The sequence below is a fragment of the Panthera leo genome, chromosome C1, assembly GCF_018350215.1.
Source record: "Panthera leo isolate Ple1 chromosome C1, P.leo_Ple1_pat1.1, whole genome shotgun sequence".
Lineage (NCBI taxonomy): Eukaryota > Metazoa > Chordata > Mammalia > Carnivora > Felidae > Panthera > Panthera leo.
The window spans coordinates 80,277,503-80,301,211 of NC_056686.1; the positions used below are offsets into that span (position 1 = coordinate 80,277,503).

The 23,709-nt window shown below is 42.2% G+C and overlaps 1 protein-coding gene across 2 annotated transcripts in view; it reads right to left on the reverse strand.

The window, feature by feature from the left end:
* Positions 1-5,532: 5,532 nt before the first annotated feature.
* Positions 5,533-23,709, reverse strand: part of ALG14 (ALG14 UDP-N-acetylglucosaminyltransferase subunit) — a 102,817-nt gene continuing 84,640 nt past the window's right edge. Inside the window, exon 4 of one of the 2 annotated variants that reach the window (XM_042952955.1) lies at positions 5,533-6,462. In XM_042952955.1, coding sequence (XP_042808889.1) covers positions 6,232-6,462 — 231 coding nt within the window. In that variant the 3' untranslated portion in view covers positions 5,533-6,231. The remainder of the gene's footprint in view (positions 6,463-23,709) is intronic. The other variant, XM_042952956.1, reaches the window with a different exon arrangement.

Here is a 23,709-nt window from a genome sequence, read left to right on the forward strand (position 1 = left end):
TCAGGCTCTGCGCCAGAGCCTGGAGCCTGCTTTAGATTCTGTCTCCCTCTCTCTCTGTCCCTCCCTCCCCCACTTGCATTCTGTCTCTCTCTCAAAATAATAAACATTAAAAAAAATACTTAAAAAAAAAAAACTAGTAACAGAGATGGATCATTGACTAAAGGCTGGTAGAGGAGATAGAAGTTATTGATGTGCCATTGTGTAGAGCAACCGTTCTTAAAATGTAGCCCAGAGACCCCCAGGGGGTCCTCAAGACCTTTTCAGGGGCCTGTGAGGTCAAAACTATTTTCATAATAATACAAAGATGTCATTTTCCTTTTTCCTGCTCATTCTCTCCTGATTTTAGTTTTCTAGATGCTACATGATGTGTGAGGATATCATTGCTCTGGTGGCTAACAGAATGTGTCCTTGTGTATTCTTGTGTTTAAAAAGTTTCCCTGTCTTAATTTCTAATGCAGTAAATGGTGACAAATATATCCCCCATAAACAAAAGTTTGTTGGGGTCTTTAATAGTTTTCAAGGGTGTAATGATGTCCTGAGACCAAAAAGTTTGAGAATACTGGTCTAGAAGAGCTGTACTAAGTAGGTCTAGACCAAGTCTGTAGGTATGAGAATTTATGTTTGGTCAGTGCCTACATTTTGTCCAAAACTGTGGCAGGTGTGACCAAGAGTGGAGCACGTTTCTAAGTGCAAGGTATTGCAATATGATGGTATGTAGCTCAGGGCTAATCTTCGGCATGGGTGGCTATGTCACAGAGGTGTTTAGAGAACAAGTTGCTAAAACAAGGCTGTGGGAGGTGGGGAAAAATTTGTGGGGAGTAAATTGGGAGGGGAAGTGGAAGGAGGACAAGTATTCAAGGCTTATCCTTCAGATCTCAGCTAAAATGTGCTTCTTAGAGAGGCCTTCCCCGATATCCCTTGCTAGAGCACCCAATACCTTCTCCTCCATCACAGCACCCTATTCCTTTCCTTTCTAGCCTTTTTATTATTATTTTTAAGTTTATTTATTTTGAGAGGGCATGTGGGTGTGAGTGGGGGAGGGGCAGAGAGAGAGAGAGAGAGAGAGAGAGAGAGAGAGAGAAACCCAGGTGGGCTCCACACTCTCAGTGCAGAGCGTGATGCAGGACTCAAACTCACAAACCTTCTGTGAAATCATGACCTGAGGTGAAATCAAGAGTCAGATGGCTTAACTGACTGAGCCACCCAGGCACTCCTAGCAATTTTTTTTTTTTTTTAAACCTAACCTAGCTGTTAAGGTAAGTTTGGCTGGAGCTAGAGTGCCTTGGTTCAAATCCCAGCTCTGCAACTTTCTAGTTATAAAATCTTGGATAAGGTATTTAATCTCTCTATGCCTCAGTTCCTCAACAAATGTGCTAATAAAATGAGGAATTTATGTTGAAGAGTTAGCTTAGGTTGTGACCATGGGACTGAAGAGGAAAGGGTGGATGTGAACTAGTCCAAAGGCAGATTAAATAGGTGAATTCAGATGACAAGGAGCCAAGAGGACAGAAAGACAAGGGAAAATTCTGGGGACATTAATAGAAAGCGGCGGGAGGTGGGGAGGGCAACCAGTTACATATAGATTAAGGAAAGAGAGTAGAAAACAAAAATGATTCCAAAGTTTGTTGCTTGAGAGATAGGGTGGAGGCTAGGATCTGTTAACCACTCTGGAGGGAAAAGGGAGAGCTATATCTAATCCACGTTGAAAGTGAGCTGGCAGCAAGGGGCACCTGGGTGGCTCAGCTGGTTCTGGCTCAGATCATCTCATGAGATTGAGCCCCACCTCGGGCTCTGCACACAGTGCAGAATCTGCTTGGGATTCTCTCTCTCCCTCTCTCTGCCCCTCCCCCGCTCATACTCCCACATGCACACACACACGCTCTCTCTCAAAATAAATAAACGTTAAAAAAAATAAAGTGAGTTGGGAGCAAGAATGTAAGTGTAGATAATTTGTCTTTAGAGTGCTAGAGTGACAGGCTGAACAGAAGAAAGTTCAGGGCAGACAAGAAAATCTGGGTGTCTGCTCACTGCTGGACAGAGCTGAAAATCACGGGGAAGAAACTCCACGTGGCCCCAAATAAGGAACTGTATGGACGAGGACAATATTCTTTAACACTCACAAAGATGTTCTTATTGTGGATAAAAGAGGCTTAATACATTGCTGTCAAACTCCTTTTGGTGAGATGGGGCTTTTCAGAAGAAATAAAGCACTGATTCAATCTAAGGAACTGCACAGTAAGGGGGTAGTACATTTCTCAGTTTGAATCTATCTTTGGAAGGCCAAATAAACACCATGTTTTAAGTTGCTTTTATGAGGGAAAGCGAGGGTCATCTCCTTCTTAGCAGTCTTGCTCTTCAGTCTAAAATGGCACAACATTCCTCTTGTTGACACGGTTTCACAGCACTCTAAGTTCCTGGCTAAAGCTTCCTGTGATGACTTTTGGATGTCCTATTTGAAACAGTCAGACTTTCTGCCCTGGCAAACTGCTGAGACCCTTTAGGACAACTGAACTGTAGATAAAAATCTTCCAGGGAAGTAGGTGTGGGCAGGATGTGTGGTTTCCTTGTCTCTCATTTAAAGACTGATGCAATTAATTTTTCATGAACAGTCTCTTCCAGTAAGAGGTACATTCCAGAGTGTTTCAAGAGAAATCAGAAAAGACAAGCTAGTTCCTGATCCTCAGTTTGAGTCGAGACTACAGCACTGTTTTTTAATGTCACAGAAAGACACAGCAAGGAAGCTGTGCCCCCACTATCATCTCAAACCAGCCCCCTTTGCAAATGTGACCTTGAGGACCTGAGTTAGCCATAACACCAACACAACACACACCAGACCATGTATTCGTTTACCAAATAATCTGGAGCTGAGCCAACCTCACTCTGAATGTGTGCACAGTAGTCAGAACCCAGGAAGATTTTCCTAAATTTTTAGTGATAACACACACACACGAGATTCTTTCTCTGACATTCCAGGCTAACCACGGTCTAGGTTAAGGCTCTGCAAAACATCTGGGACATACATTGCTGGAAAAACTTATGGCATCTTTTCTACAACTCTCCATGGCCTGACGGGATTCTCTGTGGCAGGATTACCTGTGGGGACCCGGGGGAAGCTGCACTGGCACACTGACAGGCATTAACTGACCTGAACACGGTCCAATTTCACTTATTTACCTAGTGCCACTTAAACAAAGTGCAGAAAAAAAATTGAAAGGTGAAGAAATATACATGCTATTATCCCTAAAAAGATCACTTTCTGTCTAGAAAAGTAGAGGCTTATTTCATCTGACATTCTAGGCCTTTCCATCAATGGAAGCAGGGACAGCACCTGAGATTTGATGATTAAAGTCAAGGCACACAATGAACTATCACTAGGCTGACCTGTGGCAAAATACCATCCTTATTCTGAGAGTTTTCTCAGCCAAACACCTAGGAAAATGTCCTGACGACAGACGCTCCTACTTTAGCCAGAGATGTTCCGAGAGAACAATAAAGGCTGAATCAGCCTCAGCATTTTAATTTCACGGCATCTCAGGTACTCTGACAGTCAGTCTCTAGTTATTTTCACTGACAGTGATCTCTTCATTAAGCAGATTTAGAAGGGAAAAATAAAAACTCAAACACTACAAGAGCTCTTCTCACTGTCTGTTGCCTTGTTAAAGGCGAGAGCTTGGAGAAGGGGGAATGGAATGTCTGTTCGCTGAGGAGCCACCAGGCCAGGCTCTGCACTGCGTGTTGTCACAGATTCTCAAGCAGGACCAACTAAATAATTGGTGGTGTCCAGTGCAAAATAAAACGTGGGTCCTTTGTCCCATATGTATTAAGAAATTTGAGAGTGACAGCAGAGTACTAACCCAAGTGCAGGGCCCTCCTGAGTGTGGGTCCCTATGTGGCTGCACAGGCCACATGCCCATGAAACTGGCTTTGCTCTCAAGCTAGGCTGCCCTAGGCTTGAATCTGGTCATGTGATTTTACTTTATTTTATTTTATTTTTTTTAATGTTGATTCATTTTTGAGACAGAGAGAGACAGAGCATGAACGGGGGAGGGTCAGAGAGAGGGAGACACAGAATCCGAAGCAGGCTCCAGGCTCTGAGCTGTCAGCACAGAGCCCGACGCGGGGCTCGAACTCACGGACCGCGAGATCATGACCTGAGCCGAAGTCGGACACCCAACCGACAGAGCCACCCAGGCGCCCCTCTGGTCATGTGATTTAAAATTTTTTTTTTTTTCAACGTTTTTTATTTATTTTTGGGACAGAGAGAGACAGAGCATGAACGGGGGAGGGGCAGAGAGAGAGGGAGACACAGAATCGGAAACAGGCTCCAGGCTCCGAGCCATCAGCCCAGAGCCTGACGCGGGGCTCGAACTCACAGACCGCGAGATCGTGACCTGGCTGAAGTCAGACGCTTAACCGACTGCGCCACCCAGGCGCCCCAAGGTCATGTGATTTTAGACAAGTCACCTGTAAAAGGGGGATAGTAATAGTCCCTACCTCATTGAGTTGTTATTAGGATTAAATGAGTTAATATTTGACAAGTCCTTAGAAGAATACCTGGCCAGCGAGAACTTACCTAAATGCTTAGTAAAACTACACTCTGCCAAGGGGTGCCTGGGTGGCTTAGTCGGTTAAGCGTCCGACTTCAGCTCAGGTCATGGATTTGCGGTTTGTGAGTTTGAGCCCCATGTCGGGCTCTGCAACAGCTCAGAGCCTGGAGCCTGCTTCAGATTCTGTGTCTCTCCATCTCTCGACCCCTCCCCTGCTCATGTTCTGTGTCTCTCAATAATAAATAAACGTTAAATAAAAAAAATTTTTTTTAAATATACTCTGCCAAGCCTAAACATCCCAAAATGCTAGGGACAGTTACAGCCATGACAATGTGAATTTACTAAAGCATTTTTTTTTTTTTAAAGTAGGCTCTATGCCCAGCATGTAGCCCAATGTGGGGCTTGAACTCACAACCCTGAAATTAAGACCTGAGCTGAGATCAAGAGTCAGACACTTAACTAAGTGAGCCACCCAGGGGTCCCAATTGAACATTTAAAAAAAAATTTTTTTTTTTTTACATTTATTTATTTTTGATAGAGACAGAGCACAAGTGGGGGAGGGGCCGAGAGAGAGGGAGACACAGAATCCAAAGCAGGCTCCAAGCTCTGAGCTGTCAGCAAAGAGCCCAACATGGGGCTCGAACTCACAGACCATGAGATCATGACCTGAGCCTAAGTCAGACGCTTAACCAACTGAGCCACCCAGGCACCCCTCCACTTGAACATCTGTAAAAATGGTTTTGAGTTTCAGGGGTTGGGTGGTTCAGTTTAGTGTCCGACTCTTGATTTTGGCTACGGTCATGATCTCACAGTTCGTGAGTTCAAAACCCTTACTGGGCTCTGGGATGACGGCATAGAGCTTGCTTTGGATTCTCTCATTCTCTACCCCCACCCCGCCCCTACCCTAGTCATGTGCTTGCACACACATTCTAAATAGATAAATAAACTTAACATAAACAAATACAAAATGTAAAGGAAAAAAATGTTTTGAGTTTGGATTCCGGAAACACAGAATCATGTTTTTATTACTATGACAGTAGTCACCTTTTAATTTATTTTAACAATTAAACAAGACATTTCAAAAGATATTCTGGATTCAGGGCAACTACTCACAAAGCAAAACCAAAGAATAAAAAAAGATACTGGTGTATGCTCACGGTTCTGGAAGCCTGTGGAATGCAAATTGTCATGAAGCCCATTTAATATAACTGCTTCCTTTATACTGAAAGGATTCACTAGGGACTTTACTGCTTCCATACAGGAAATAAAGCCTGTTGTAGCTGAACAAAAACTAAGAAATATCTTTCTCTGCTACAATGCAGAATATTGTAAACAAAACAAAACAAAACAAAGAGCTGCAGAACAGGAAATGTTACTAATCATACTAATTCTATATTTAGTTGTAGGAAAAATATTACTAAGTCAAGTCAACAGATAACTTGCAGGTAGTGACAGAAAAGAAAAGAAATTTGGTGCACAGAAGCATAAATACTTAATGATTTATAAACGTTTGTTTTATAAGAGCACCCTCAGTTTCTTTACTGAGTTACACATTTTTTACTCCTCACCACCAATAATTCTCAGGACCTTCAGAAACCTTTATAATAAACATGTAGTTTTTCTCTCCCCCAATTGTGATAAATATGTTTGACTGCAAAATTCTAGAGAAGAAAGTTGTCATTTGTCAGACAATTCGCCCGAGGTACACAGACTTGGGATACTTCTCCTTAAGAGCCGGCCACTGAACAATGAAGTAATCGGAGAGGTGAAACAGAATCTTTCCGGACAGGGATAAATGTTCTACTCGGCAGATGCTTTCAACATAGACAATGATCACTTTCTTTATTCCTAGTATCCCAAGGAGAAGGGCAGATACGCAGACAGGAACACACGTTCCTGGTCCATTACACAACACCTTAAAAAAAAAAAAAAGTTGAAGGTCAAATTAACATACAGAATACTAATCTAAATGAGGCATTTAAAGTTAAAAACAGTCACATCTTAGAGGAGACTTTTTATTATCCTAAGCCTTGAATTATTCCTTATCAAGATCTAGTGTGCAGCAAACCCCATGCACATAGGAGTAGACAGGGCTCCGTGCTGGCTCTCCTGCTTACCAGCTGTGTGGCTCGAGGCAAACAACTTAACTTCTCTGGGCCAGTGGCTCCAGGCAAACAACTTAACTTCTCTGCTACCAGAGGGTGTCTAGCACAGTGCCTGATGCTCAGCCAGGATCCACTGTGTTGTGTTGCTCTTCTCCAATTGCTTGCGGGTCACACAAATACACAGAAGACAGATAAAGTCAGCTATGAGTCACTATTTTCTCACGTACCAACTTGTTCTTGTTGATTTTCTAAAATAATCTTTATAACGGTTGGAGCATTGACATGTAAGATGTAGAAGAAAATGTCTTTAAATGACTATGTAGGGTATTTTTGTGGGGTATGTATAATCATTTTAGGAGTCCAGGCCAACAAATGGGATATTTGAGAGAAGGCTACTAAATGAATGAGGTTTTTTTTCCCCTCACGAGAATTTAATCTGTGTTTGTGGTCCAGGGATTTTGATGCTTTTGAATTTTGCTAATTTTTATAAAAAGCCACCGGTTAAAAACAATTTAGAAATAACAATTGTTATTTGGCAAAAGTAACAAGAGAAACAGAAATCCAACTCCTAGAGCAACTGCAAAGACTTTTTAGAAGACTTTTAAGAAAATGAGAGGAAGCCTATTTCATGGAATTGTCGGTAAGATAATTTATTATTATTTTCTGAGAAAAATTGTTTTGCACAACATTGTAATCATGTGCCCGTATTTACTTAGCAAAGCCTAATAAAGCATTTTTTTTTTTTACTCCACAAATCAAAAAACAGGAGATTTGTGGCTGTCTACACGTGCCTGCTGGGCATTATCTACAATGTCACATGATCTTTCCAGCACATAGTCCACAAAACTTATCAGACATCAGAGAATCTTAGAGTTGAAAGGGGCTCCAGATATACTGTCTGACCATCTCGGCATTTCAGAGACTGTCCTGATAGACGATGGACTGGACGGACATTCTGCCAGGGCTGTAAGACTCGGTCAGGGCTCTCAGGGTTTGATAAGTTATCTGATCTAGGCTCCGCCCTTCCTGGAGACAAGCCCACCTGACACACCATCCACAGGACTTTGGGAAGAGAGAAGGTAGCCTGTTTCAGGTGGGAACCAATCTTTTTTATGCCTTCCTTAAAGTGGCTACCTACCTACCCCCTGTCTTTATGAAGAGTTTTTGTTTAGTTTTTCTTAAATTACCAGCTACTAAGCTGCTCTCCAGACCAATCTTCTTTGATCCCTATTGAGTTGCCCTTATAACTTTTTCTTCACAGACCCTGAAGACACTGTAATGGAAAGAACATGGGACTGAGAGTCGGGAACAGGGTACAATCCTGTTCAACAGTGTTGAACTGAACAGGGTTCAATTACTGTCTCTTTACTGTTGGGACAGTAACGAGAATCACCACCTAGGCTCTCACTGCCACTCTTTATCAACAACTCACTGTGGCCAGGTACTGTACTAAACAGTCCACACACATTATTTTAATTACTCCTCACAGCAATCATTTGAGGCAAGTTTTATTGTCCCTTTTTGCAGAATAGGAAACTGAGGCACAGAGAGATTTGGTAAGTTGCCTGATCGCATGTTTAGGAGTGGAGGACGTCTATTGCTTCAGTCACTTTTTACCTGGGACTCGGTTACCATATGTACAGGGAGAGTGGACTCAATGACTTTCCCTGTCAGCTCCAGGATTCTTCTAATTCTATGACTCTAATTCGCCTCTAGTTTTGTCTTATGCCTAAATTACAAGATTGTTCTGAATCCTTTCAGAGTTCAGAATTCTAAAAATCCTATTGATGCAAGGTTTCTCAACAGTGGCATTACTGACATTTTGGACAGGATAATTTTTCATTGTGGTGGCCTGTCCTGCACATTGTAGGATGTTTAACAGCACCCCTGGCCTCTACCCACAAGATTCCAGTAGGCAAGACAATTAAGAATGTCTCCAGGCATTGCCAAATGTCTCTAGTTGAGAACCACTGCATTAATGTATTCCCTGATCCTTGGCTTATTTGTGTTGCATTTCTCAATCTTTTTTACATGGAACTGAACAAAATAAAACCTACAGCTAAAAAATAATGTAAAGATTGCTTGTTGGGTCTTCAATGTCACAAAAATATTTTCATGTTCGTTGCCTTTGAAACAAATGTACATATCCATGTGTGTTCATTTCACTACCTGAACATACAAACTGTGAATGTTCTGATGGAAATGTCTGTATACAGGCAGGGAAATGACTGGCCATTGGTGGGAGATGCATTAACAACCTGCTACAGATCAGAAATAGAGATTGTTAAGCTAAAAGTGGAAATTAAAGGTATTCATTTGTTTATCTCTGTCCTCTATTTCTATTTTGAGGCACCTTACTATCAAAGTCCTCGATACGATAAAACCACAAAACCATAAATCAAGTATTTAAAAAAAAATGGCATGGGGCACCTGGGTGGCTCAGTTGGTTAAGCGTCCGACTTCAGCTCAGGTCATGAACTTGCAGTCTGTGAGTTCGAGCCCCGCATCAGGCTCTGTGCTGACAGCTCGGAGCCTGGAACCTACTTTGGATTCTGTGTCTCCCTCTCTCTCTGCCCCTCCCCCACTCATGCTCTGTCTCTCTGTCTCAGAAATAAATAAACATTAAAAAAAATTTTTAAAAATGGCAAATTCATCTTGAGGAAAACTTTGGCGAAGGAAAGCTACTTTTAATTAAGCACAGGTTTTGATCCTGCATTTTACAGAAGCCTAGGCAAGACAATTAAAAAATTGTGGACTGTGGAGTTTCCACTGTTTAATGAAGCATATCAGAAAGACTTATTCCAAGCATTGAACAAAACAGAATTTTAAGTAAAAAAGATGTTAAACGATACAATGGTTGATCTTGTCTTTTTAAAAAAACACAGAAATACTCTTCATATTTCTATTTCTTAAAATGGACATTCTCAAGAAATATGGGGGCATTGCTTTTATTGTCTTTCCTCCTTTCTACTTTGTAAGCTCCTTATGGGCAACTTCTAGGACCATCTATGTTCTACACCTGGAACAACAAAAGGCACTCACTAAATTTTGCTCAAAGGAGTGAAGGGGTAAAGGAGGGGTGGGGAATCTTTTGCCCATTGTATATAGAGTGGAATGCTCCATTTGCTACACTCAACTCCATTTGTAACTCTATCATACACACTTAGCATAAACATAAAAGCTGTAACTGACAGCTTTTTTTATATTAAATATAATTTATTGTCAAGTTGGTTTCCATACAACACTCAGTGCTCATCCCAACAGGTGCCCTCCTCAATGCCCATCACCCACTTTCCCCTCTCCCCCATCTCCCATCAACCCTCAGTTTGTTCTCAGTATTTAAGAGTCTCTTAAGGTTTGCCTCCTTCTCTCTCTGTAACTTTTTTTCCTCTCTTCCCCTCCCCCATTGTCTTCTGTTAAGTTTCTCAGGATGTACATATGAGTGAAAACATATGGTATCTGTCTTTCTCTGCTTGACTTATTTCACTTAGCATAATACCCTCCAGTTCCATCACGGTGCTGCAAATGGCCAGATTTCATTCTTTCTCATTGCCAAGTAGTATTCCATTGTATATATAAACCACACCTTCTTTATCCATTCATCTGTAACTGACAGGTTTTTAGAAAATCATCCCACATCCACTTGCCTTTTCTTCAGGGAACCATTGTACTGTATTTCTCTCTCTCTCTCTCAACTTAAGTGCTTGGGTAGACTCCATAACCAACTATAAGGAGAGGACATATGACTCCAGTCTGACCAGTCCTGGCATCAAATTCCCCTGACAGAAGTCACTTGTTCAGGGAAGAGCACCTAATCCAGTGAGAAAACCACAAGATGGAGCGGGACATTTGTTGGGGCTGCTGAGAGAGCAGTGACTTTTCTGCTATACGAAAACCTTGGAGGATGTAGGCCTGGCACTGTTAACACTTCTCTTGCTACCCTGAGAATGAAGCCATCACAAAGCAGAAGAGAACAGAACTGAGAGATGAAGACAGGCCAGGTCCCAAAGGTAGCATTTATGATCCATGAATCCAGCTGTGCCTGAAGGAAACCAGATCTATCTCTAGACTTGCCAGGTATGTGAGGGAATACATTCCATTTTTACTTAAGACAGCATGAATCGGGACTTCTGTCACTAGTAATAAAAAGTGTACTAATTGACGTAGCCCTTGATTTTGTCTAACTCCCTGACTAGCCTCTGACTAGTTGTAGTGCCAACTGTTAAGTGTTCAATATGTGCCTGCTAGATGAATTAACGAGCCAATAAATAAACTTTCTCTGAGAGCAGAAAATCCAAGAGATGTACTAAGGATAATACAAGTTATAGGTCAAGAAAACAGAAAGAGGTCAGGGCTAATATAAAGTCATGAGGGTAGATGAGCTGGATCAAGGATCAATGGTTACAAAAGGATTGTTGCTCTGTAGATGTGGGTCACCACAGGCCCAAGTCCTGTTGGCTGAAACATAACACTGGCATGTATGAAGAAATATAGTTAATTTGGGGAGTCTGAACTCAACTTCTGGCCTAGTGGGAACTCCATACACACAATGTGGGCCAAGACCTTTGGGGTCTGGATTGTTTTGAAGGTAAGAAACCATGAAGCTGAGAGCGATCCAACAGGGGGCACGTGAAGGAGAGATTAAAAGCCAGATGGGGAGCCCAACTAGGGCTGCAAGTGCAGGGAATGGGCAGAAAAGCAGAGTCTGACTCTGAGGTACCTGCCTGAAAGCTAGGCTTTCAAACAGCTTCTTGCTGGTGGAGGTGGAGGCTGGAGACAGCTCGTGAACGGCAGGGACAGAGCTGCAGGGAAGGTTCTGCAGAGCTTCCAGGGTCATGGATAAAGCTGGAGAACTAGAGGCCACTGTCAAAGCTGAGCTGGCTTAAGCAGGTAGTCTCTGTGGAGGTCACAGGTTTCAAAATCAACAGTCCTGTTTATTAGGATACTGGTTTCACTTTGTAGACAGGTAAATGGGGAAGATGCGGGAGGGAGCAAACACTGAGGTGGAGGAATAGTCCGGAGACACAGGGAGAAAAACGTCATAGATATAAGGCTTAACAGGAAGCAAAGTCAGATAAAGTGCTTAAGAGCGCATCTTCTTATTTTAGAAAAATAAGAAACCCACAAGGTCACCTGACTTAGCCTATGACCCAAAGTGTGTCAAAGATAACGAATCAATATTTCTTATAGCCAAGAAAGCTACAAAGATAGAGATCATCAGATTTGGCCAAGAGAAGAGTAATGGACACCTCAGGGATAGCTATTCCAGTGAATCTTTGGGCTAAAATACAGGGCAGGAGAAGAGTGAGCCCAAAGGGGAAGAGAGCTCCAGGAGGAGCTGGGTGAGTGAAGCAGGCTGGGGAAAAGGTTTATAGGATGGAATGAATGATCTATATGTGAACATAAAGATCAGTGGAACTGGTGGTGAGGGAGGAACTTACTCTACAGAAAAGAGTGAATTCTTTCAACACCAGGAGAAAAGAGTTAGAATTCTGAGTATTTTTGAGGTTGGTTTGGGAAAAATTGTATTTTTTGAGAACACGACAAAGGATAAGAATGATGCCACTGGAAGTTTGCTCCCAGTGGATTTTCTTTTAAATGCTAATAATTTTCAGCTCATTGTGTAAACCACAAAAAGCATAAAGAAAAAAAGTAACCTTTCCAATCTCATCAATCTGTTAAATTTTGGTGTATTCTCTTTCAGTGAATGTCTTTATATAAACATTTATATTTTACTAGAAAACAGGATCACATATGCACATACATAATTGTGAGAGCTTATATATAAATATTGTAGAATTCTGGTTAGCTATAGTTTTGTGTGTTATAAAAAGTTTTTAAAATTCCATGATTTTTAATGACTGCCTATATTTAATTCTATGGCTAGCTCATAATTCAATTAACTCTTCTCTGTTAGAAATTTAGATTGACTCCTTTTCTTTCTGTTCTAAATCATGCTGTTTGATGTCTTTGTATAGATATCTGTGACCCCTAATGTTTTAATTTTGGATTGAACTACGTTCCAGAGTTCTTGCTGAGGGAGAGGTTAGAAGAAACAGCTTCAAGGACTTAAGGAAGTTGCAGAAAGTTTATTAAAACAACTGTCATGAATTGGGAATGGGCCATGTGGTGTTTTGGGTTTTGTTCCTGCCTAGAATCTGTTTGAGCAATTTCTTACCGTATGAACTGTGGCAGCAAGCAGAGCCCAGCTCTCATGGCCTAAGTGAGACTCCTTTCTAGGTCCCCTCAGCAGCTCGTGGACAGGCCAGTGACTTGGCCAGATGTTTCTGCCTAGATCTGACCAAGAGCCAGGGGTGTAGAAAAGCAACTCTGGAGAAGAAACGGTTTCTGTGACAAAGGTGCCATTGAAGAGACTCCTGTCCAGTACTCGCAGTGGCAGGTACAGTGTTCGCTCTCCAGTAGCAGTGGCAGAAGTGTCTTCCCAAACCAGGTCTGTGGCCATGGAATTTTGGCCATGGCCCTAACTGTTCTGCTCCCATCTTGTCCCTCCATGTTTTCTAGTCCAACCTCACTGGCTTTCTCAGTAATTCTGAGAGCTCTTCTTTTAAGGTTCCCAGACCCAATTCCAAAGTGTGTGTGTGTGTGTGTGTGTGTGTGTGTGTGTGTGTGTGTGGAGGGGGGAGGAGTGTGGATGGTGTCCCTACACACAGTACCAAGCAATTCTCAGATATCAGCAGCATGACTGAGAATTTAACTCAATTTTGACGTTATCTGGGGATAGTACCAGCATCCACAAGTTTAAGGACCAGTCCTATGAGAATGCTCCTCACTCCCTACTTCAGACATCAGTCACAAGCCTCAGGCTATTAAACCTGTATTTCTGATTGACAGGCTATAGCCTGGAAGTTAGAATGACTTCCTCGGTAGGTTCTTTTAATTTCCTAGAGCAGCTCACAGAACTCAGGGAAACATTTATGTTTACCAATTTATTAAAGGACGTGAATAGTCAGAGGAAGGGGGAGGTATAGCACACCACTGTCCCTAATCTCCAAGTGTCCACCAACCCAGAAGTTCTCTGAACCCAGTCCTTTTGGGTGTTTATGGGGACTTTACTATATAGTAATGACTAAGTCACTGGCCATTGGCTGATTCAACCTCCAGACCTTCTTCCCTCCCCCGAGATGGGGTTTGGGGGGAACTTGAAAGTTCCAACCTTCTAATCACAGGGTTGGTCCTCCTGGCAACTAGGACCCGAAAGTCACCTTCGTTACTGTAACACAAGACTCATTCATTGCCCTATCACAGGAAATTCCAAGGGTTTTAGGAGCCTTGAGCTGGAAATCTTGGACCAAGACTAAATACATATGAGAAATGTATTCATTTCATTCATTCATTCAAATGACCAAATAATATATTTCTTATAAATCACATAATTTTAGCTTTCAATAGCCTTTCACTAAATTCTTTTCCTATTTCAAGTAACCAGAGTGGATTCAAAAAAAAATTTTTTTTAAGTTTATTTATTTTGACAGAGAGAGAGGCAGAAAGAGAGGAGACAGAAAATCCCAAGCAGGCTCTGCACCATCAGTGCAGAGCCTGATGTGCGGCTCGAACCCCTGAACTGTGAAATCATGACCTGAGCCGAAACCAAGTTTCAGATGCTTAACCGACTTAGCCACCCAGGTGCCCCAGCCAGAGTGTATTTACCAAGAATCTGTACTGGTATGGGAAGAACAAAGACACAGAATAGCAAATGCAGAGTCAGACGAGGAATGGATCACGTCAGGGCAGAAACAACATTTGCGCTGGCAGGGCTAAGAGCACCGAAGCACAGGGAGCAGACACAGTGAGACATGGATGAGGGCAATGCCACAGGAAGGGCCAGGTGAGCAATTACTCCAGAATGGGAAGGGGAGGTGAAAGACCTCAGCCACAGAGGAGGAGGGCAAGAGCAGTGAGGAAACAGCTCTGAAAACTGGAGGGAGAAGCATCTGTGAATAATCAAGGGAGGGAGGAAGAAAATGCAGTTGGAGAGCAGGTGGTCTGTAACATGTAGAGGTTAGTCAGGGGACCAGAAAGCTCGGGTGAAGCCGGAGGAAAGGCAGTGCTGAGTGTCCACGACCAGTGGAAGTGGACGGCAGAAAGGAAAAGGATGAGTAGCAGATGGGATGACGTATTCCTTGGCTCACAATGTGGTACATTGCATTTCTTCTTTTTTATGGATATTTGATCATCTGAGTATTAACAGTTAAACAGAAACATCTAAATATCAAAAATAATGTGAAATAACCAAATGAATCCTAAACACTAGAATCAACAGCTATTTATGAACTTAAGGTCTCTTACAATTCCACTGCTAACACACAGAATTTTCAGAGTTGTCATCATTGTGTATGTAGCATTCTGAGGTCTACTTTTCCAATTCCATCACTGCTTCCATTCCATGTGCTACATAGGCATTCGCTGCTTTGCAGCATGAACGTGCAATAGTCTACCTGGATACTTTCTAGCTTCTCTTGACACAGGTATAGCTTTCATTTTCTTCTTTTTTTTTTGTGAGTGAAGAATGAAACTGAACTTATTAATGTAATGACATCATTTGTAATGATGCTTTAAGCAGTGTTCATAGAAAAACAGACCGCCAATTTACACATGCTGAACAAGAGGTAATTGTGTTTACCACCAAAATACTTAGGTTAGATAAAGAATTGACACCTTTGAGAGAGAGATACCGGCTTCCAGCTACGGAATGAGTAAGTCCTAGGGATACAAGGTACAGCCAATGGACTAGAGTCAATCCTTTAGTAATACTGTTGTGTGCTTTCACATGATAGCTACACTTGTGGTTAAGTACAACTTAATTTATAGACATATGGAATGACTACGATGTATGCCTAAAACTGATACAACAAATGTATGAACAGTATTTCAATTAAAAATTGACATCCTTTACACTATCTTTAATTTCTCCTTCTTTGCCATTAAAAAATCATTCCTGGGGCACCTGGGTGGCTTAGTCGGCTAAGCGTCTGACTTCGACTCAGGTCATGATCTTGCTTTCATCTTCTTTTAAAAAGGTAAATTTAGGGGCGCCTGGGTGGCTCAGTCGGTTGAGCGGCCGACTTCGGCTCAGGTCATGATCTTGCGGTCTGTGAGTTCGAGCCCCGCGTCGGGCTCTGTGCTGACAGCTCAGAGCCTGGAGCCTGTTTCGGATTCTGTGTCTCCCTCTCTCTGACCCTCCCCCATTCATGCTCTATCTCTCTCTGTCTCAAAAGTAAATAAACATTAAAAAAAAATTTTAAAAAAAGGTAAATTTAATAAATTGCTTTTTATCTAGTCTAATGTGCTCATGTTGTAAGGATACTGATTTTATTGCTGGCTCCTCAAATTATCAATTACTTGTACTTTGCTTGGTGACAACTCAAAAAAACTGTTCCTAATGTAAATGAGGTTCCTGGACCAAATTCCAACGTGTGTGTGTGTGTGTGTGTGTGTGTGTGTGTGTGTGTAGGCTTCCCCACACCAACAGTGATCTAGATACCAGCCGGGTGTCTTACAATTTGACTCAATTCTGACACTACCTACACAGAGACAGAATCAGATTCCAAAGGTAAAGGGCTCAGTCCTATAAGTCCACCCTTCACTTCAGATACCAGTCACACACCCAGGATGGTACCTGTGCTTCTGGCTGACAGGCTACAAACTGGAGGCTCCAGCTACCTGCTCGAACTCAGGATACCGCAAGCCCATGCTGTTACTGGTACTTCTGCCTAAATGGCTCTAAATCAGAGGTTCCCACAATCCCTTGCTTGAGTTCAATTAATTTGCTAGAATAGCTCACAGAACCCAGAAAAAGACATTTACTCGCTAGATTACTGATTTATTACAAAGGATGTTAAGGGATATGAATCAACAGCCAGATGAGGAGATACACAGGGCAAGTTATGGGCACGTGGAGCTTCCATGCCCTCTTGGAACTTGCCATTCTCCCCAAATCACCTTGTGTTCACTAACCTAGAAGCTCTCCGAACCCTGTCTTCTCGGGTTTTTGTGGAGGCTTCCTTACACAGTCATGATTGACTAAATCATTGGCCACTGGTGACTGAATGTACCTCCAGCCTCTCTCCCCTCCCTGAAGGTTGGGAGGGGGGTTGGCACTTAAAGTGCTAACCCTCTAATCACACGGTTGGCTACGCTGGCAACCAGCCCCCATCTTAAGGGCTCTCCAAATAAAACCTTTACTGCTCTCATTACTTAGGAAATTCTAACAGTTTTAGAGGAGCTTTGAGTCAGGAACTGTGGATTAAGACCAGATATATACGAGAAATATATTTTGGGTCACCTGAATGGCCATAAACATGCTTTTCTTCTAAATCACAATATCGCACATTGCAATAAAAAAACAACAGTAAGTTTTCATCCTGTAGGATCTTCTCCAGTTAAGTTCCCTATATTGACACTGATTACTCCAGTTCAGTCAGAATATTCTTGTTTATGTTGCATTCACACAATCCATCAAGAGGCTGGACAACATGGTGCTTATGGGCCAGGGATTTACGATCACACAGACATGGGTTGGCTGTTTCACAGCAGTGTGACCAGGGACAAACTGCTTATCCATTCCATGGCTCAGTTTCCTCACTTATGGATTACTTCATTCAAGAAGTATTTATTGAGCAAAGATAACATGCCAGGTACTATTCTGGGTATTAGGAATGTACTGATGAACAAAAGTCCCTGACTTCACAAAGTGTACGTTGCAGTGGGTAGACAGAAAATAACAGATGCATGTGTGAACATACAACACAGAGCAGGCTAAGGAAAGAGGAGATACGGAGGTCAAGTAAGAGCTGGGAGGAGGTGACTTGTAAGCAAATATGTGATGAAGTGGTGTGGTCTTCTCAGGAAAAGAGACACCAGAGCAAGAGGCAGGAAAGAAGAGGCAGATTTTGTGGACTGACTGTAAGTTACTGAGGGCTAATGAAAGGGTTTGGGGGGTTAGGGAGGGGCAGGAGCTTGAGACAGATCATAATCTCACAGAGCTGTTATGTCCAGGTGAAACTCTATCTTCGGGGTTTGGCTTCTCGTGGTAAATACTGGAAACAAAGACACACAGGGCCAGATGACACTGGCCTGATGGTGCCGTGGGGAGGCAGATAATAAGCTTTAATGCATTCTTCTTCTTGGGAGCTTGTAGTAGGTAGGGAGAGAATGTGAGGGGTGGGGAAGAGTCATTAACCAGAAACAAACCAGAACATGAGGAAAACGGCATCTACTTAATAGTGTTACTGTGGAGATTAAATAAGCTAATACGTGTAAAAGCATCTGATGTAGTGCTTGGCCCATTTTAAAAATTCAATAAGTGGCAGTTATTATGATCCACCCAAAAGTCAAGGAGTGTAATTATGGCATTTTTCAAACTCTTGAGAGTGTTCACAAGGCTCTTCCTTCACTCTGTCACAGGCATAGTGCTGACCTGGCGCGATTCATCTTATCCATCAGAGGACACCTCAGAAGAGTAACCCAACCATCCATTTTGTCTTTACCTTCCAGTCATGTTTTTTTTGCCCTGCCTGCTCCCCTACAAGTGACGCCGGTGCAAGAAAATGATGGAAGGAGCCTGATTACCAGCAGTGGTATTTTCCGGATTTCCACAGACAGTAGACAACTGAAGGATTCTTGAGCATCCCTGTTTTGGGCCTGCGGAGCCCCAGTAGTGTATCTCTCAGCCTGTGGCCAAATGGCCGTGAAAGTTGGCGGCTGCAACACGGTCAGCAAGCCTGATAACGTGATGAATAAGCCTCATCTTGTTCATTTCAAAACAGGAGATGGCTATTTTATCCTTGCATGGGAAACTAGACTCCCAACCTTCTGGCGACCTTCCTGATTTGTCAGGTTTGGGTTCAGCAACAGGGGTGGCAGGTAAACAGGGAGCAGAGACATGCAGACATTGGGCTCCAGTGTCCCCTCCATAACTCAGGGATGGTCAACTGTAGTTTCAGTACGTGTTAGCAGGATAGTACAGACCAAGGCTCCACAAAGCTGGGCACTCTATACATGTTGACGGCCAATCCTCCCACTCTGAGTGCAGAGTAGGCGAAGGAACTCAGAGCTTGTTGGGGACACACTGGGTTGGCGTTTCATTTCCTTGCCCTGATCTTCCATCATGAAAAAGTAAATACGTATGTAAAATTAACACTTAAATTTTTTTTTTGGTCTGGTTAAGCCATGCTTGCTCTGCATCAATATTAAAGATCATTGTCAGGCTAATCAAACGTTGTTCTCCTAACCCTTCCTGGAAGCAGCTGAGGAAACTGAATTTTTTAGTTTTCCGGTTCTCAGGACCAAACAGTCAAGGTGACGTTCATTTCCTGCCTTCTTGGTGTTTGTTTGTTTTCACTGTATTTTCCATGGTCTGAAATGATTTCACAGAGATCTTTGAATCGTAGTAGGTCAGTATTTTTTCCTTTGTTTTCCCTGCACCCTATACTCACTTGCTCTCCCAGAAGCAGATGGCTAGCGCTAGATGCGGCCTCTGGGAGTCATTTAGCTCAATCCTCTCCCTATTGCCTGAGAAAGAAGGGCAAGACCTCGACCTTTACAGGCACCTACTATTGCCAGGCACGGGACCTGTGTGACATTTTGCATAATTACCTCACTTAAACCTCACAATTGTTCTCTGGAGTGGATGCTGTTGCTCTCATGTTCTGGACAAGAAAACTAAAGCACAGAGAAATGAAATGACCTATGTAAGATCATACAGCTGAAGACTCCAACCCAACTTCTAGAAGACGAGTCTCTCCTGTCCACCATCCCAGTCTGGCTCTGCCCTGCACCTGTTAACCAGATCTGACATTAGCTGGAAGTAGGCTTAAAGGCAAGGAGGGCTCCAGGGCAGACAGGACTCAGGGAGTTTAACTGAAGGTGAAATTCTGACAACTGTTACTAATATTTTATAGCTTTAATAGAGACATAAGTGGCAGACCAGAACATGGCACTGGACTCGGATGGATTAGGAAAGGCTTTCAGCAGATTAAATAGAAAAAAATGGTTAACATTTTTATAAGAAAAGGGAGTACCCTTTCTAAACAGGAAGAACTGGCTTGATCAGAGCAGTTATATAATTCCTGACTTCTGTCAAGGCCCTCTCTTAACTAGATAAGTGATAGTCTTCATGATCTAGTCAGCAGTTCTCCTTAGATAATTTATGCACAGATTATTTTTGCACTACAGGCATATCTTGTTTTACTGCACTTTGCTTTATTATGTTCCGCAGATACAGTGGTTTTTGTTTTTGCTTTTGTTTTTAACAAACTGAAGGTCTGTGGCAGCCCTGCGTCGAGCCAAGTCCAACAGTGCTGTTTTTGCAACAGCATTTGCTCACTTCAGGTCTCCGGGTCACATCGTGGTAATTCTTGCACTATTTCAAATGTTTTCATTATTATTAGATTTATTATGGCAATCTGTGACAAATGATATTTGATGTTACTATTGTAATTGTTGTAAGGTGCCGCAAACTGTACCCATATAAAACAGCAAACGTGACTGATAAATGTGTTATGTTCTGACTGCTCCACCAACCAGCGGTTCCCCTCATCTCTCTCCCTCTCCTCAGGCCTCTCTGGTTCCCTGAGACACAATGTGTTGAAATTAGGCCAATTAATAACCCTACCAGAGCCTCCAAGTGTTCAAGTGACAGGAAGAGGCACATGTCTCTCACTTTAAATCAAAAGCTAGAAATGACCTAAACTTAGTGAGGAAGGCATGATGAAAGCCGAGATAGGCCAAAAGTTGCCGAACAGTTAGCCAAGTTGTGAATGCAACGGAAAAGTTCTTGAAGGAAATTAAAGGTGCTACTCCAGGGAACACACCAATGATAAGAAAGCAAAACAATCCTATTGCTGATATGAATAAAGTTTTAGTGGTCTGGATAGAAGATCAAACCAGCCACAACATTCTCTTAATGCAAGGCCGGATCCAGAGCCAGACCCCAACTCTCTTCGATTCTAAGAAGGCTGAAGGCGACACTAATGACTCTTTCCTAAAATAGGAACACTGGTAGGAAATGAGAGAAGCAATTAATTCTAGCAGGAGTTGTTTCAAGGGATTTAAGGGAAGAAGCCATTTCAGTAAATAAAAGTGCAAGGTAATGCAGCAAGTGCTGATGTAGAAGCTGCAGCAGGGTATCTAGAAGACCTACCTAAGTCAAGTCATGAAGGGGGCTCCACTATATGAGATTTTCAATGTAGACAAAGCATCCTTCTATTGGATGAAGATGCCATCTAAGACTTTCACTGCTAGAGATACCTGGCTTCAAATACCGGGCTTCAAAGCTTCAAAGGACAGGAGGACTCTCTAGGAGCTGATCCAGCTGGTGACTTTAAGCTGAAGCCAATGCGCACTTACTATTTTTTTTTTAAATATGTTTTTTAGTGTTTACTTATTTATTTTGAGAGAGAGAAAGAAAGAGAGAGAGTGCACAAGTGGAGAAGAGGCAGAGAGAGAGGGAGAGAGACAGAATCCCAAGTAGGCTCAGCACTGTCAACACAGAGCCAAACGTGGGGCTTGAGCTCATGAACCATGAGATCATGACCTGAGCTGAAATCAAGAGTCAGATACTTCACTGATGAGCCGCCCAGGCACCCTGCTCACTTATCATTCTGAAAGCCCTAGGCCTCTTAAGAATTTTGCTAAACCCACTCTGCTTGTGCTCTAGAAATGGAACCACAAAGCGTGGATTACAGCACATCTGTTCATAACATAATTTACTGAATATTTTAAGCCCACTGTTGAGAATTCCTGCTCAGAAAAAAGATTCTTTTCAAAATATTACTACTCACTGACATTGAGTTACTACTCACTCCACCCAAGAGCCTGGAAGATGTAGAACAAGATTAATGTTGTTTCATGCCTAACACAACACATAAAGATATAGATATATGGTTCCTCTGGTGGACCTGGGCAAAGTCCATTAAAAACCTTCTGGAAAGGATTCACCATTCTAGATGACATTAAGAACATTCATGATTCGTGGTCAAATTGTCAACATGATTTGGAGTTTGGAAGAAGTTGATTCCCACCCTCGTGGATGGCTTGGAGGGGCTCAGGACTTCAGTGAGAGAAGTAACAGCAGGTGTGGTAGAAATAGCAAGAGAACTAGAATGGGAAGTGGAGCCTGAACATGTGAGTGAATGGCTGTAATCATGATAAAACTTTCACGGATGAGGAATTGTTTATGAATGAGCATAGACGGTGGTTTCTTGAGATGAAATCTACTCCTGGTGAAGATGCTGTGAAGACTGTTGAAATGACAGCAAAGGATTGAGAATATGGCATCAACTTACATGATAAAGCAGTGTCAGGATTTGAGACGATTGATTCCAACATTAAAAGAAGTTCTACTGTGGGTAAAATGCTTGCAAACAGCCTCATATGCTGCAGAAAAATCATTCATGAAAAGAAGATTCAATCAATGTGTCAAACTTCATTGTTGTCTTGTTTTAAGAAATTGCCTCCACAGCTATCACCCTGATCAGTGAGCAGCAGGCAACATCAAAGCAAAACCCCCCACCAGCAAAAAAATTACAACTCACTAAGAGCTCTGATGACGTAGCATCTTTTAGCAATAAAGTGTATTTATTTTTTTAAATGCTTGTTTTTCAGAGAGAGAGAGAGAGAGAGAGAGAGAGAGAGAAAGAGAGAAAGCGTGGAGGAGGGGCAGAGAGAGAGAGGAACAGAGGATACCAAGAAGGCTCCACGCTACCAGCAGAGGGCCGATGTTGGGTTTGAACTCATAAACCGCAAGATCATGACCTGAGCCGAAGTTGGACGCTCAACCAACTGAACCACCCAGGCGCCCTGACAATAAAGTATATTTAAATAAAGGCATTTGTACTGTTTGTTTTTTAGATATAATGCTATCACACACTTAGCAGAATATTAGTAGAGTGTAAACAGAACTTTTATATGCACTGGGAAACCAACAAAATTCATTTGACTTGCTTTATTGTGGTATTTGCTTTACTGCTGTGGCCTGGAACTAAACCCGCAATATCTTTAACCTATGTATAAAGAAATGTTTATGAATTTTTATAGGGGATTATCTGGTTCTTTAATTCTGAGTCAAAAGGATACATAAAAGCACTTGTTTCCGATATTCTCCTTGTGTGTTCGTGCATGTGTGTGTGTGTGTGTGTGTGTGTGTGTGTGTGTAAAAGAGAGAGAGACACTAAGACAATGAAACAGAGGCAAAATGATAATATTCAACAAACTTAGATGCATTAAGTAGTTGTACTTTGTTGTGGATAAACACGGTACTCTGTAGCCAAGCCTGGACTCTACATCTTGAATAAGCTGTAAAGGTTTTCCAAAGAACATGTGCTTCACTCTGTTTTCAGGTATTCAAAAGTTATTTTCCTTTCATTGTCCATCACACATTTATCAAGATCAGGGTGTTTTTTGAGGTTTTCATTGACTTGAATCTTTAGCTGAGTTTTGTTAATAAGTATGTTTCACTGCACTAATGACTCTCTCGTATTATAGACTCAGAAGACAAGTACCTTAGCAGGGGCTGAGAGAAGCAATGAGTTTATCCCAGTTCCATTCAGAGAGGGCCCCTTTAAACCAGAAAGTAGAGGAAAAAAGACAGTCTCTTTAGCAAATGGTGCTGGGAGAACTGGACAGCAACATATAGAAGAATGAAACTAGATCACTTACACCATACACAAAAATAAATGTCAAAATGGATGAAAGACCTAAACGTGAGACAGGAAACCATCAAAAACCTAGAGGAAAGAGCAGGCAACAACCTCTTTGACCTCAGCCACAGCAATTCCTTGCTCGACACATCTCCAAAGGCAAGGGAACTAAAAGCAAAACTGAACTACTGGGACCTCATCAAGATTAAAAACTTCTGCACTGCAAAGGAAACAATCAACAAAACTAAAAGGCAACCGACAGAATGAGAAAAGATATTTGCAAATGACCTATCGGATAAAGGGTTAGTATCCAAAATCTATAAAGAACTTACCAAACTCAACACCAGAAAAACAAATAATCCAGTGAAGAAATGGGCAGAAGACATGAATACATACTTT